The sequence below is a fragment of the Mastomys coucha genome, unplaced genomic scaffold (genome assembly GCF_008632895.1).
Source record: "Mastomys coucha isolate ucsf_1 unplaced genomic scaffold, UCSF_Mcou_1 pScaffold15, whole genome shotgun sequence".
Lineage (NCBI taxonomy): Eukaryota > Metazoa > Chordata > Mammalia > Rodentia > Muridae > Mastomys > Mastomys coucha.
Genome location: NW_022196897.1, coordinates 142,206,274 through 142,217,782, shown reverse-complemented (window position 1 = coordinate 142,217,782; position 11,509 = coordinate 142,206,274). Strand labels below are relative to the sequence as shown.

Sequence of the window (11,509 nt, the reverse complement as noted above, 5' to 3'; positions counted from 1 at the left end):
AAAAAAAAAAAAAAAAAAACTTTTAAAAAAAGAAAAGGCCAGGCGGTGGTGGCGCACGCCTTTAATCCCAGCACTTGGGAGGCAGAGGGAGGCGGATTTGTGAGGTTGAGGCCAGCCTGGTCTACAGAGTGAGTTCCAGGATAGCTAGGACTACACAGAGAAACCCTGTCTCCAAAAACCAAACCAAACCAAACCAAAACAAACCAAAACAAAACAAAACAAAAAAAAAAATAAGAAAAAGAAAAAGAAAGAAAGAAAGAAAAGAGAAAAGAAACATCTAGGAGCTGAAAAGATGCCTCAGCAGTGAGGAGCACTCCCTGCTCTTAGGGAGGAGCACCCCCTGCTCTTAGGGAGGAGCACTCCCTGCTCTTAGGGATGTTCGGTTCCTGGTGCCTCTGTATCCTGTGGCTCACAACTATCTGTAACTCCATCTTCAGGGATCTGATGTCTCTGGCCTATGTGGACACCTGTGCTCATGTATACACATATACATATACATAATTTAAAATAATAAAAATAGGGGCTGGAGAGATAACATAAAAGTATCTTAATACAGGCTGCTCTCCAGAGGACCTGAGTTTAATCCCCAGAATCCATATGGTGGCTTTCAAACATCAGTAACTCCAGTTGTAGGGTATCTGATGCCCTCTTCTGGCTTCCAGAGGCAAGATAAGCACATAGTGCGCCCACAAACTTGCCGGTAAAATAATACCCATACTCAATAATTTCTTCTTTCTGGGACAAGGAAGAACCGTCTATGCAGATCAGACTGGCCTCAAACATATAGAGACCATCCTGCCTCTGCCTTCAATGCAAAGATTAAAGGTGTGTGCACCACACCTGGCCCCATAAAAATTTGAAAAATGTAATAGTAGTAATAATAATAAATAATAATAACAATAACTTTAAAAAATTTGAAACAGCAAAAACTGCCTAGGAACTCAACTTTGGATGTGTACAAAATGGCCTATCTAAGTGTACAAAAATGGCCTATCTAAGTATACGAAATGGCCTACCTAAGTGTACGAAATGGCCTATCTAAGTGTACGAAATGGCCTATCTAAGGACAGTTAGATCCTGAGGGCTCTGATCCAAGTAAATTCTAAAGAATAAATTAAAACTTTTTTTTTTTTTTTTTTTGGTTTCTCGAGACAGGGTTTCTCTGTGTAGCCCTGGCTGTCCTGGAACTCACTCTGTAGACCAGGCTGAACTCAGAAATCCGCCTGCCTCTGCCTCCCAAGTGCTGGGATTAAAGGCGTGAGCCACTACTGCCCGGCTTAATTTTTAATTTTTAATTATTTTTCTCCTCTTTCTTCTTGTAGACAGGGTCTATCTGTGTAGCTCTGGCTGTCTTCAAACTTGCTCTGTAGACCAGGCTGGCCTCGAACTCAGAAATCTGCCTGCCTCTGCCTCCCAAGTCTGGGATTAAAGGCGTGAGCCACCACTGCCCGGCAGGTATACAATTTCTTGGGGCTGGAGAAATGGCTCAGCCATTAAGGGCACTAGATGCTCTTCCAGAGGATCGAGGTTCAATTCCTAGCACCTACAAGGCAGCTTACAACTGTTTGTAACTGTTTTTTTTTTTAAGATTTATTTTTTATTATAAATAAGTACACTGTAGCTGTCTTCAGATGCACCAGAAGAGGGCATCAGATCTCATTACGGGTGGTTGTGAGCCACCATGTGGTTGCTGGGAATTGAACTCAGGATTTCGGGAAGAGCAGTTGGTGCTCCTACCCGCTGAGCCACCTCTCCAGCCCATAACTCTAGTTCTAAGGGCTGACCTCATACCAAATCACATGAGATAAAATTCAATAAACTTTTAGGATGCTGATCAACTTTTTAAAAAATACAATCTCTCTACTATTGTTGCAACTTCCTATGAATCTATATTAATTTCTAAATAAGAAGTGTTTTGTTGCTACATCTTTTTGAGGCAGGGTCTCACTATATAGTTCAGGTTGGTCTCTCAACTTTCAATACCGTTCCCTCAGCCAATGGGGTGATAGGATTATAGGTGAGCTATGGGACCCAGCAAGTAAAAAAAAGAAAAGAAAAGAAAAAGAGAAAAAAAAGTTAAAGAAAAAAAGAGAGCACCAGGCTTCCTGCCCACAGTCCCTAACATGGTATGTCCCTAGTTTCCTTCTGTTGCTGTGCTAAAACTCTCTGACCAAAATCAACCTGGACGGGAAAGGGTTAAATTGGCTTACAATTCCAGGTCACAGTCCCTTGTTGAAGGAAATCAGGGCAGAAGCTCAAGGCCAGAACCTTGGAGGAATGCTGTCTGCTGGCCCCCTCTGATTCTTGCTAAGCTGATTTTTCTTAGTTACTTTTATTCTTCTTAATTATGTGAATGTGTGTATATTCCTGCATATGTATATGGACCCAGGAGGTGTCCACAGAGTTTAGAGGAGTTGGAGAACGTGGAGCTGGAATTGTATGTGGCTTTAAGCCACTTTATGTATTATGTAGGTGCTGGGACTTGAACTTGGGTGCTCTGGGAAAGGAGTACCTGTTCTTAACTGTTGAGCCATCTCTCTAACCCATCAGCTAACTTTCTTATACAGTCCAGAACCACCTGTCTGGGGAATGGGACCACCCATAGTGGGCTAAGCCTTCCTGCATGAACTAAAGCCATCAGGACAATCCCTCATAGGCATGCCCACAGATCAACCTGAGAAGACACTCAACTGAGACTTCTTCAGCTAATTGTTGGCTGCATTGAGTTGACAGTGCTAAGTAGGACACGTGGAAAGCTCTAGAAAAGCCAGGGAGTTATGTTCAAGCTCTCCCTTCACAGGAATCCATGACTGTTTTTCATTTTGTCAATATTTATAGAAGATTTACTGAGACTTGGGGCTTGTGTTAGAAGCTAAGAAATTAATGATTTAAGAGCCTTTCCTATGAACAATATAAATCTAATTATAACAAAAAGGGCTGATGTGATAACAACATTGGAATAGCATTTTAAAATTTCCCTCTTCATGGAGATACTTATTATGGTTTTGATAGTCTTCCAACTTTGCACCTTTGGGGTCGCCAACTTCTCAATCTGCAAAATTCAAAAAAATATAGAAATGTGTGTGTGTGCGTGTGAGAGAGAGATCCCAAACAATGAAGGTAAAGTTTGTAGAAGGAAACACCCATGTTTGAAAGCAATGTCTAATTGAGTAGCAGACAAAGTGATGGATAAGAAAAAGATTTGACAAAATAGGATATGCTCAACTCACAAAGAGAGAGAGAGAGAGAAGGGAAGCAACTTGAGGGACAGTGCAGAGAGGAAGAGGCAGTTTTTACTGGGACAGTGGTACAGAAACGGGTTGCAGAGAGAGAGAGTAAGCTAGACATAAATGAAGACAAAATGAACCAGACTATGAGAAGGAGACAGAAGACTAGAACAGATTGCCCAAACTAGTTTGAGGCCAAGCAGAGCAAAAAGTCAGAGGTTGAGAGAGAAGCCAGAATCAGTCAGTCCTCTTGGAGAAGAGTTTGAGCCAGAACAGCTGAGTTGAACCAAATAGAGTTCAGAAAGAATAGAAAGGGTAAGCTCATTGAGCAGTAAGTCTCAGAGGCTGAAAACATTCTAAGCCTATGTAAGATTGTTCACAGGCTAGAAGCTTCCAGGATTGGGCCTAGTTTAGCATCATGGAGGCAGGAGGGCTCCGAAACAATTACTACAGGAAAATAAAGAAGACAGGCTTTCACCATGCAGCTCTGACTGGCTTAGAATTTGTATCTCAAACTCACAGAGATCTACCTGCCTCTGTCAAGTCCTGGGATTAAAGGACTGGCCACTATAGCAACCATACCATGCACTGTTTTTTGTTTAGTTTGTTTGAGACAGGGTTTCTCTGTGCAGCCCTGGTTGTCCTGGAACTTGCTCTGCTGACCAGGCTGGCCTCAAATTCAAGAGATCTGCCTGCCTCTGTTTCCTGGGTGCTAGGACTAAAGTGTGCACCCACTCCCCCTTAACCAACCATATCTCTAGCTCCGGGAAGCTCTCTGCAGTCAACCCCTTCATGACTCCTCTCCTCTTCCTTATTGCAGTTAGTTGGGCTGTGTACTGGCTGGTTTTGTGTGTCAGCTTGATTCAAGCTGGAGTTATCAGAGAAAGGAGCCTCCCTTGAGGAAATTCCTCCAATGACATCCTACTGTAAGGCATTTTCTCAATTAGTGATCAAGGGTGGAAGGGCCCATTGTGGGTGGTGCCATCCCTGGGCTGGTAGTACTGAGTTCTTAAAGAAAGCAAGCTGAGCAAGCTAGGGGAAGCAAGCCAGTAAGCAGCACCCCTCCATGGTCTCTGCATCCGCCCCTGCCTCCAGGTTCCTGCCCTGTTTGAGTTCCTGTTCTCTCTGCTTTTAATGATGAACTGTCATGTGGAACTGTGAACAAAATAAACCCTTTCCTCCCCATGTTGCTTTTGGTCATGGTGTTTTATCACAGCAATACTGACCCAAACACAGACACCCTTTTTTTTTGGGAGGGTGGTGAGGGGAGGTGCTTTCTGAATGGGCCACTGCTCAATGAAAGATCCCTGAATGAGCTGGGCGGTGGTGGTGCTCGCCTTTAATCCCAGCACTTGGGAGGCAGAGGCAGGCAGATTTCTGAGTTCGAGGCCAGCCTGGTCTACAGACTGAGTTCCAGGACAGCCAGGGCTATAAAGAGAAACTCTGTCTCGAAAAACCAAAAAAAAAAAAAAAAAAATCCCCAAACGAGCACAGTAAATGCCTCGTAGGGAGGCCTCACCTGCATTACCTCTCCAACCTTTATTGAGACCTGAGGAGGCAGACACCAACTCCAATCTGCTTATAGACAAAAAAAACAAATCCAGAGCTGTGAGTGAACCCAGCAGGTGCCACACAGGCCATTTGCAGAGAAGCTATAAGCCAAAGCATCAAACTCTTAGGCAGCTCTGGCCCCTGTGTGAGTTCCAGTCCTGACCTCCTTTGGTGATGAAAAGCAATGTGGAAATGTAAGTTGAAAAAAAAAACTTTCCTCCCCAACTTGCTTCTTGGTCATGTTTTGTGCAGGAATAGAAACCCTGTCCAAGACAGGCTCTTTTAGTACTGAACACTGCCTGTCACTACAGGGAATACGACTGTTGTTAATATAGAGTAGTAAACCAGGAAGCCAGGCAGAAGGAAATTTGAAGCCACTAGGTCTAGCAAACACAAGAGCCCCCACCCTTTCCACTTCTGAAAAGAGAAAAGGAAAACAACTTAGGCAATAGCAAATGCCATTCTATTTCAGAGAATGGGGACAACAAGGACTGAGTATCTTGTGAAAGGAAGCTGATCACCTGACAGAAATGCAGATTTAGAGTGGCCAGCAAGAAAAAGCATCAAGTCCAGATTGGACTTGTGTGAAGTCTCCTAAGCTTACACATCAGCAACTACAAAAAAATCCAGAAGAGTCCCTGTGGCAACTTTCAAGGTCATCTTTTGTACCTCTTGGGGAGACATCCTCTCCAAGGACCCGCCAGATGATCATCAGAAATCTGTCCTAATAGCCAGGCAGTGGTGGCACATGCCTTTAATCCCAGCACTTGGGAGGCAGAGGCAGGCGGATTTCTGAGTTCGAGGCCAGCCTGGTCTACAGAGTGAGTTCCAGGACAGCCAGGGCTACACAGAGAAACCCTGTCTCAAACAACCAAAAAAAACCCAGACAAACAAACAAACAAACAAAAAAACAAAGAAATCTGTCCTAATGGTTGTTACAGGGCTGTAACACAATCCCTGTACAGAATTCAAAGGGACAGCAAGGAGGACTAAAACCCCATCCTATGGACCTGAACTGGCTGGTTTTGCATCAATTCAGAGAGGAAGGAGCTTCAGTTGAGGAAATGCCTCCGTGAGATCCAGATGTTAAGGCATTTTCTCAATTAGAGATCAATGGGGGAGGGCCCAGCCCAGCCCAGCCCACTGTGGGTGGTACCATCCTTGTTCTGGTGGTCCTGGGTTCTAATAAGAAAGCAGGGTGAGCAAGCCAGGGGAAGCAAGGCAGTAAAAGTATCATCCCTCCATGGCCTGTGCATCAGCTCCTGCCTCCAGCTTCCTGCCCTGTTTGAATTCCTGTCCTGACTTGGGTGATGAACAGCAATGTGGACGTGTAAGCTGAAAAAATCCTTTTTCCTCCAAGTGGCTTTTTGGTGTTGGTGTTTTGTCACAGCTACAGAAACCCTGACTAAGACAGGACCCCTGTCCCTTTCTGGAAAATGGAGATACAAAACTTATTTGGGAGTAAGCTGTCAAACTGAATATACCGTCTGCCAGGGGCTGTCAGAGATTACACTTTTGCTGGCACCATCTGCATTTTCACAGAAACTTCCATTAGGTTAACTCTGTTATGTCTCAAACCCTGAGACAGATGGCTGACTTGCCTATGTAACAGGTCAAAGTGAACCTGGAGTCCAGGTTCTCCCAGCATCCCTCAGCCCCTGCCTATTACAGAGTCCTCCTGGCTTGTATACCCTGCCGCCTACCCTGAACTCTACAGCCCAGTGGCTGGGCTGCACTTCCCCCAATCATCCAGCCATTTTGGTTAGCTGCCAGCTTTGTACCTTGGTTTTCCGGGCTATGGCACCTGGTTCCCCTCTCCCTTCTGCCTTCCCCTCCTCTCGTCACCGCCTCAGGATGATGTCCCCTCTGGACTCTCCCAGGTACCTGACTCTGGCTCTGCTTTCCCTGTTATCTACAACAAACCTTCCCCTCCACGGTGCCTAGGAACCACAGTCACGTTCTTTCCTTTCTATTTCTCTTTTCCATCTAAGTTCTTGCATCCAGATTTTTTATTTTATAGATTAAAACAGCAGCAACTGTAGCTCAGAGGCTGAAGGCAATGTACCTGACCTAATGAAGACGTGTGTGCTTCATCTATGTGCGTGTACAGGTGTGTGTGGAGGCCAGAAGTGGGTGCTTCATTCTATTGCTCTCCTCATAGCCTTGAGATAGGGTCTCCAGTTGAATTTAGAAGGACATACTGGATAGGCTAACCACACAGCTCTTGAGCTCTACCGGGGCCCACCATTAAAGTTGTAGGCTATCCCAGCCATGCCTGGTTTTTACTTGGGTACAAGGAGATTCAGATCCTTATGCTTGCACAGCAAGTACCTGTAGAATTTTAATCCAGCAACATGGCTGCTCCATTGAGGGAATCTCATCCATCCAAAGGCCTTTTAGGTCCATGTGATCCGGCTTTAATTCCTTAGTACATAATCTTAATTTTTTAACAATGAAGGAAGGTTAGTTTAGAAGGAAGTGGCTCGGCCTGAAAGCAACATCTAATTAAAGCAAAGTGTTGAATCAGAGAAAGGATTGACAGAATAAGTCAGGGATAAGATATGCCCAACTCACAGGAGAGCAGCACTGGAAAAGAGACTACTTAAGAGCACAGAGAGGGAAAACAGGTGTGGTGGTGTGGTGTGTGTCTGACAGCTTATCAGGACAATTTTACAGACACAGGTTGCAGAAAGAACTAGGTAGACAAGTGAAGACAGAGCAAGCCAGAAGATTAGAACAGATTGCCGAAGTTAGCATGAGGCCAAGCAGAGCAAGTCAGTCACGAGCCAAGAGAAGCCGAATTAAGTCAGTCAGCTTGGAAGATTAGATTGTCTGGAGGCTAGAAGCTTCCGGAACAGAGAAGGAAATGCTTGGGCTGCCCAGAACTGTGGACTCACAAAGCATGGGTACCACGTTCATCTCATCCCATCACCTGAGGTTCCAAGCATCCTTACCAACTGCCATCTCCCTAGTTCTGAAAGCTTTGTCTTTTCCAGAGCTTTATTTACTCCACTTTGCAACCGTGAGGTGGGTGCTATTCACTGCTGGGGGTGCTAAAGCAAAGAAGGCCTGAAAAGATGTTTCCAGACAGCTGATTTCAACACTCTAGACAGCAGCTAGTCAAAAAACAAAAAACCCTATAAACTGTATGTGTAATTTAAAATTTTCATAGTAGTTGGGTTTTTTTTTGTTTTTGTTTTTCAAGACAGGGTTTCTCTGTGTATCCCTGGCTGTCCTGGAACTCACTCTGTAGACAAGGCTAGCCTCGAACTCAGAAATCCGCCTGCCTCTGCCTCCCAAGTGCTGGGATTAAAGGTGTGAGCCACCACTGCACCAGCTTCATAGTAGTTTTATTTTAAAAGTAAAAAGACACAGGTAAAATGTAATAATGTACTTTATTTGACCCCATATATACAAAATTATGTAACATACTCAAATATGTATTAAATATAAAACCTTTTTCTTTTCCTACACAGGCACGTACGTATTTTACAATATAATACATCTCAATTTCGGGGTATTTACATTTCAAAGGTTCTGTAAATACATGAAGCTAAAGGCCACCATATGGGACATCGTTAATTACAGTTCACTTATTAATCTTTTTTTTTCAAGATTTACTTATTTTATGTATTCACCATTGCTCTCTTCGGACACATCAGAAGAGGGCATCAGACTCTATCGCAGGTGGTTGTGAGCCACCATGTGGTTGCTGGGAATTGAACTCCGGACCCCTGGAAGAGCAGTCAGTGCTCTTAAATACTGAGCCATCTCTCCAGCCCCCCATTTATTAATCTTAAAGTTAAAAGTAGTACCCACCGAATCATTTTCTCTTGGTTTTCGAGGACAAGCAAAAATAATGACAAAAAGTCTGAGCATTTGTTTTGGGCCAGGAAACTCTAAAGACTCTTGCCCCAAATACTTTGTCATCCTCAAAATAAAGTGAGATCTATTGCACCTATGCAGGCGACACCTATGCGTGTGTATTTATTGAGAGTCTCAGCTCACTTTATAGCTCAGGGGTGGCCTTTATTTAGATCTAGGATTATAGGCGTGAGGTCTTTTCTTTCTTTCTTTCTTTTATTAAGTAGCTGGAGCCTCTGTCCCGCTGTCCCATTCAGGTCATCCGCCCAAGCTCTGACAATCCCCTAGCCCAACCATCACCATCCTTTACCCAGGACTATCAGCGCTACCCCCAGAGCCTGGTCAAGTAGGGGCCAGCATCTGCCCTAGCAGGCGCAGTTCACCTGAAAGCCAGGGCTTTCCTTCGGTTGGAGTGTCTCCGCCTTTATCTTATCCTCTTTCTCCTCTTCCCCCGATCTGGAATCCGACTCCGACTCAGATCTCAAGTCCGTCTTCTCCTTCCGCTCCAATGGGGACTCTCCAGTGCCGCCATCCTTACTGGATGAAGAGCTGGCATCTGCGGACAGCCTAAGGGACTTCCCCAGCTCAAGTTTCACGTGACTTGTAGGGGACGCGGCTTCCGGACTCACGGAATGGTGCATTTCCGGCCACCGAGGAGCTCCGCTGGCAGAGGTAAGCTCGGCTCGCCCGCGGGCTGTCCTGAGTGCGCGTTCCGCCGGTGCGCGGTCTCTGCCCTTCCGCGGGTCTCTCTTACCTCATTCTCGTGCAGACGCAGACAAAGCGCGTAACTGCGAAACAAAGGGTGACGCCGACCGACGGCCGTAGTCATGGCGGCGCCGCAGCCCAGCCAGGCCGCTCAGAGCCCCGCGGCGCCGCCCGAGCAGCCGGAAGGAGCCGGCGACTGTGGGGCCCCGGAGCCCGACTCTGTGAGCTCCCCGGCCCCGGAGCTCCCCGGCGCGCCCGCAGCTTTGAACGCGGCGCCGCAAGCTGACGCCGCCCCTCGGCCCGGAGCCTCTCGGCCCGGCCCCGAGACCTTTCGCCAGCGCTTCCGGCAGTTTCGCTACCAGGACGCGGCCGGTCCCCGAGAAGCCTTCCGGCAGCTGCGGGAGCTGTCCCGCCAGTGGCTGCGGCCCGACATCCGCACCAAGGAGCAGATCGTGGAGATGCTGGTACAGGAGCAGCTGCAGGCCATTCTACCCGAGGCGGCCCGGGCTCGGCGGCTGCGGCGCCGCGCGGACGTGCGCATCACCGGCTGAGCGGCGGAGCCTGGGGCTCCCTGGACTGACGACACCCTACCCCAAGTTAATAAAAATTGAATTTTGACAGCTCCCGTGTCTTTTGTCTTGTGTACGTTCTTTATTTATTGGGTTTATTTTACGAACTTGTTGCCCACCTTCCCAGCGGATAGCCAGAGGATTCTGGGAATCTGTAAGAGTAAGGCTTTTTATTAGCTATTCCTGGACCACTGGGGATGCGTGGAGCTGTGCCCTTAGGCGGGGAAATCTCTCCCTTCTCACCTTGTTGACTAGATCTAGACCACATCCACAGTTTCTAAACCTGCTTGAGTTTTGTTTTGCAAAAGGCCTTGTTAATGAGGTTTCTGTTGTCTAGTGTTCTAGTCTACCCTCTGCCTCACACTGTCTAGTATCCAAGTTTCAGCAGGTAGCTAGCTGTACATAGTGGTTTGGAAGCTGAGCAATAAAATAACTGGCCCTATTCAATGCTTGGTTTAGCTGGTTGTTGTGGCTCAAACGTTAAACCTCAGCACTCAGGAAGCAGAGGCAGGAGGATCTCTGAGTTTTGAGGTCAGCCTGGTTTATATAGTGAGTTTCAGCCAGGGTTATGTGTAATAGACCCTCTCAAAAACAAAACAAAACTCAAGCAAGAGAACTGATATTACCAAGAAAAATGAACTCTCGTTTCACTTTATGTTTGGCAGCTTAAAGATCAGTAATTGGAATCAATACAACTGGACAACACATTGTTTTCCCAGTAATTTTGTTGGAAATAACCTCATCTTCCAATGATTACCTGGGAAGTGTTTTTGAGAACGTCTTTTTTTCAGTTTTTCTTTTGAGAAGTTCATGTGTACTTTACATAATTTCCACTTGTCCACTTAACTTCTCCCTCTCCTATCATCTTTCACATTTGTTACACTCACACACACACACACACACACACTATTTAGTGAGTGCCCTGTGAAAGGGATTGAAAAGGCTTGGCATCTTTCTCCTTGCCTTAACCTATGGGTCAGGGTCTCCTGGCTTTCTATGTATATGTGTTGGTCATTTGAGAAATGTTTTGCCTAAAACTATTTAGGGTTCATGACCTTAAAAACAAACCAGTGGTCATGATTGAATGCATATCATGAAAAGACACCTCGGGACTCCTTACCAATTCCTATTCCTCTCTTTTATTAGCCTCTCATGAACTTCCTCCACAAGATGTCAACTCCCTGCCGGGCGGTGGTGGCGCACACCTTAAATCCCAGCACTTGGAAGGCAGAGGCAGGCAGATTTCTGAGTTCAAGGTCAGCCTGGTCTACAGAGTGAGTTCCAGGACAGCCAGGGCTACACAGAGAAACCCTGCCTCAAAAAAACAAAGCAAAACAAAACAAACAAACAAAAGATGTCAACTCCCTGGAGTAAAGCAAGCTTGTGAGCAAGCCCTCCCTCCCTGCAACCCCCCCTTCTTTTTGAGTTCTAGGCCAGTCAGGGCTATACAGTCAGACATTGCCTCCAAACTAAACCAACAAAAACTACAACCTTTTATACTTCAGTAATGTGACTGACACATAGCAACAAGAACCTGTTTTTATTTTTCCAGATACAGAAGTTTGCATGTTTTGCAAATATTGCTTGAGAGCA

General features: G+C 45.9%; 2 protein-coding genes across 3 annotated transcripts in view; one reads left to right on the top strand and one right to left on the bottom strand.

The window, feature by feature from the left end:
- Positions 1–9,425, bottom strand: part of Cnbd2 (cyclic nucleotide binding domain containing 2) — a 67,895-nt gene extending 58,470 nt beyond the window's left edge. The window contains exon 1 of one of the 2 annotated variants that reach the window (XM_031372484.1): positions 9,026–9,425. In XM_031372484.1, coding sequence (XP_031228344.1) covers positions 9,026–9,283 — 258 coding nt within the window. In that variant the 5' untranslated portion in view covers positions 9,284–9,425. The remainder of the gene's footprint in view (positions 1–9,025) is intronic. The other variant, XM_031372483.1, reaches the window with a different exon arrangement.
- On the top strand, positions 9,227–9,971 carry Scand1 (SCAN domain containing 1). Its single transcript, XM_031372485.1, has 2 exons — positions 9,227–9,314; positions 9,412–9,971. The coding sequence occupies exon 2, from the start codon at positions 9,470–9,472 to the stop codon at positions 9,896–9,898; it is 429 nt and encodes a 142-aa protein (XP_031228345.1). The 5' UTR covers positions 9,227–9,314; positions 9,412–9,469; the 3' UTR covers positions 9,899–9,971.
- The last annotated feature ends 1,538 nt before the right edge of the window (positions 9,972–11,509 follow it).

Excerpts from the sequence above, each read along its gene's own strand:
- Scand1 (XM_031372485.1), top strand. The coding sequence starts at position 9,470 with ATGGCGGCGCCGCAGCCCAGCCAGGCCGCTCAGAGCCCCGCGGCGCCG.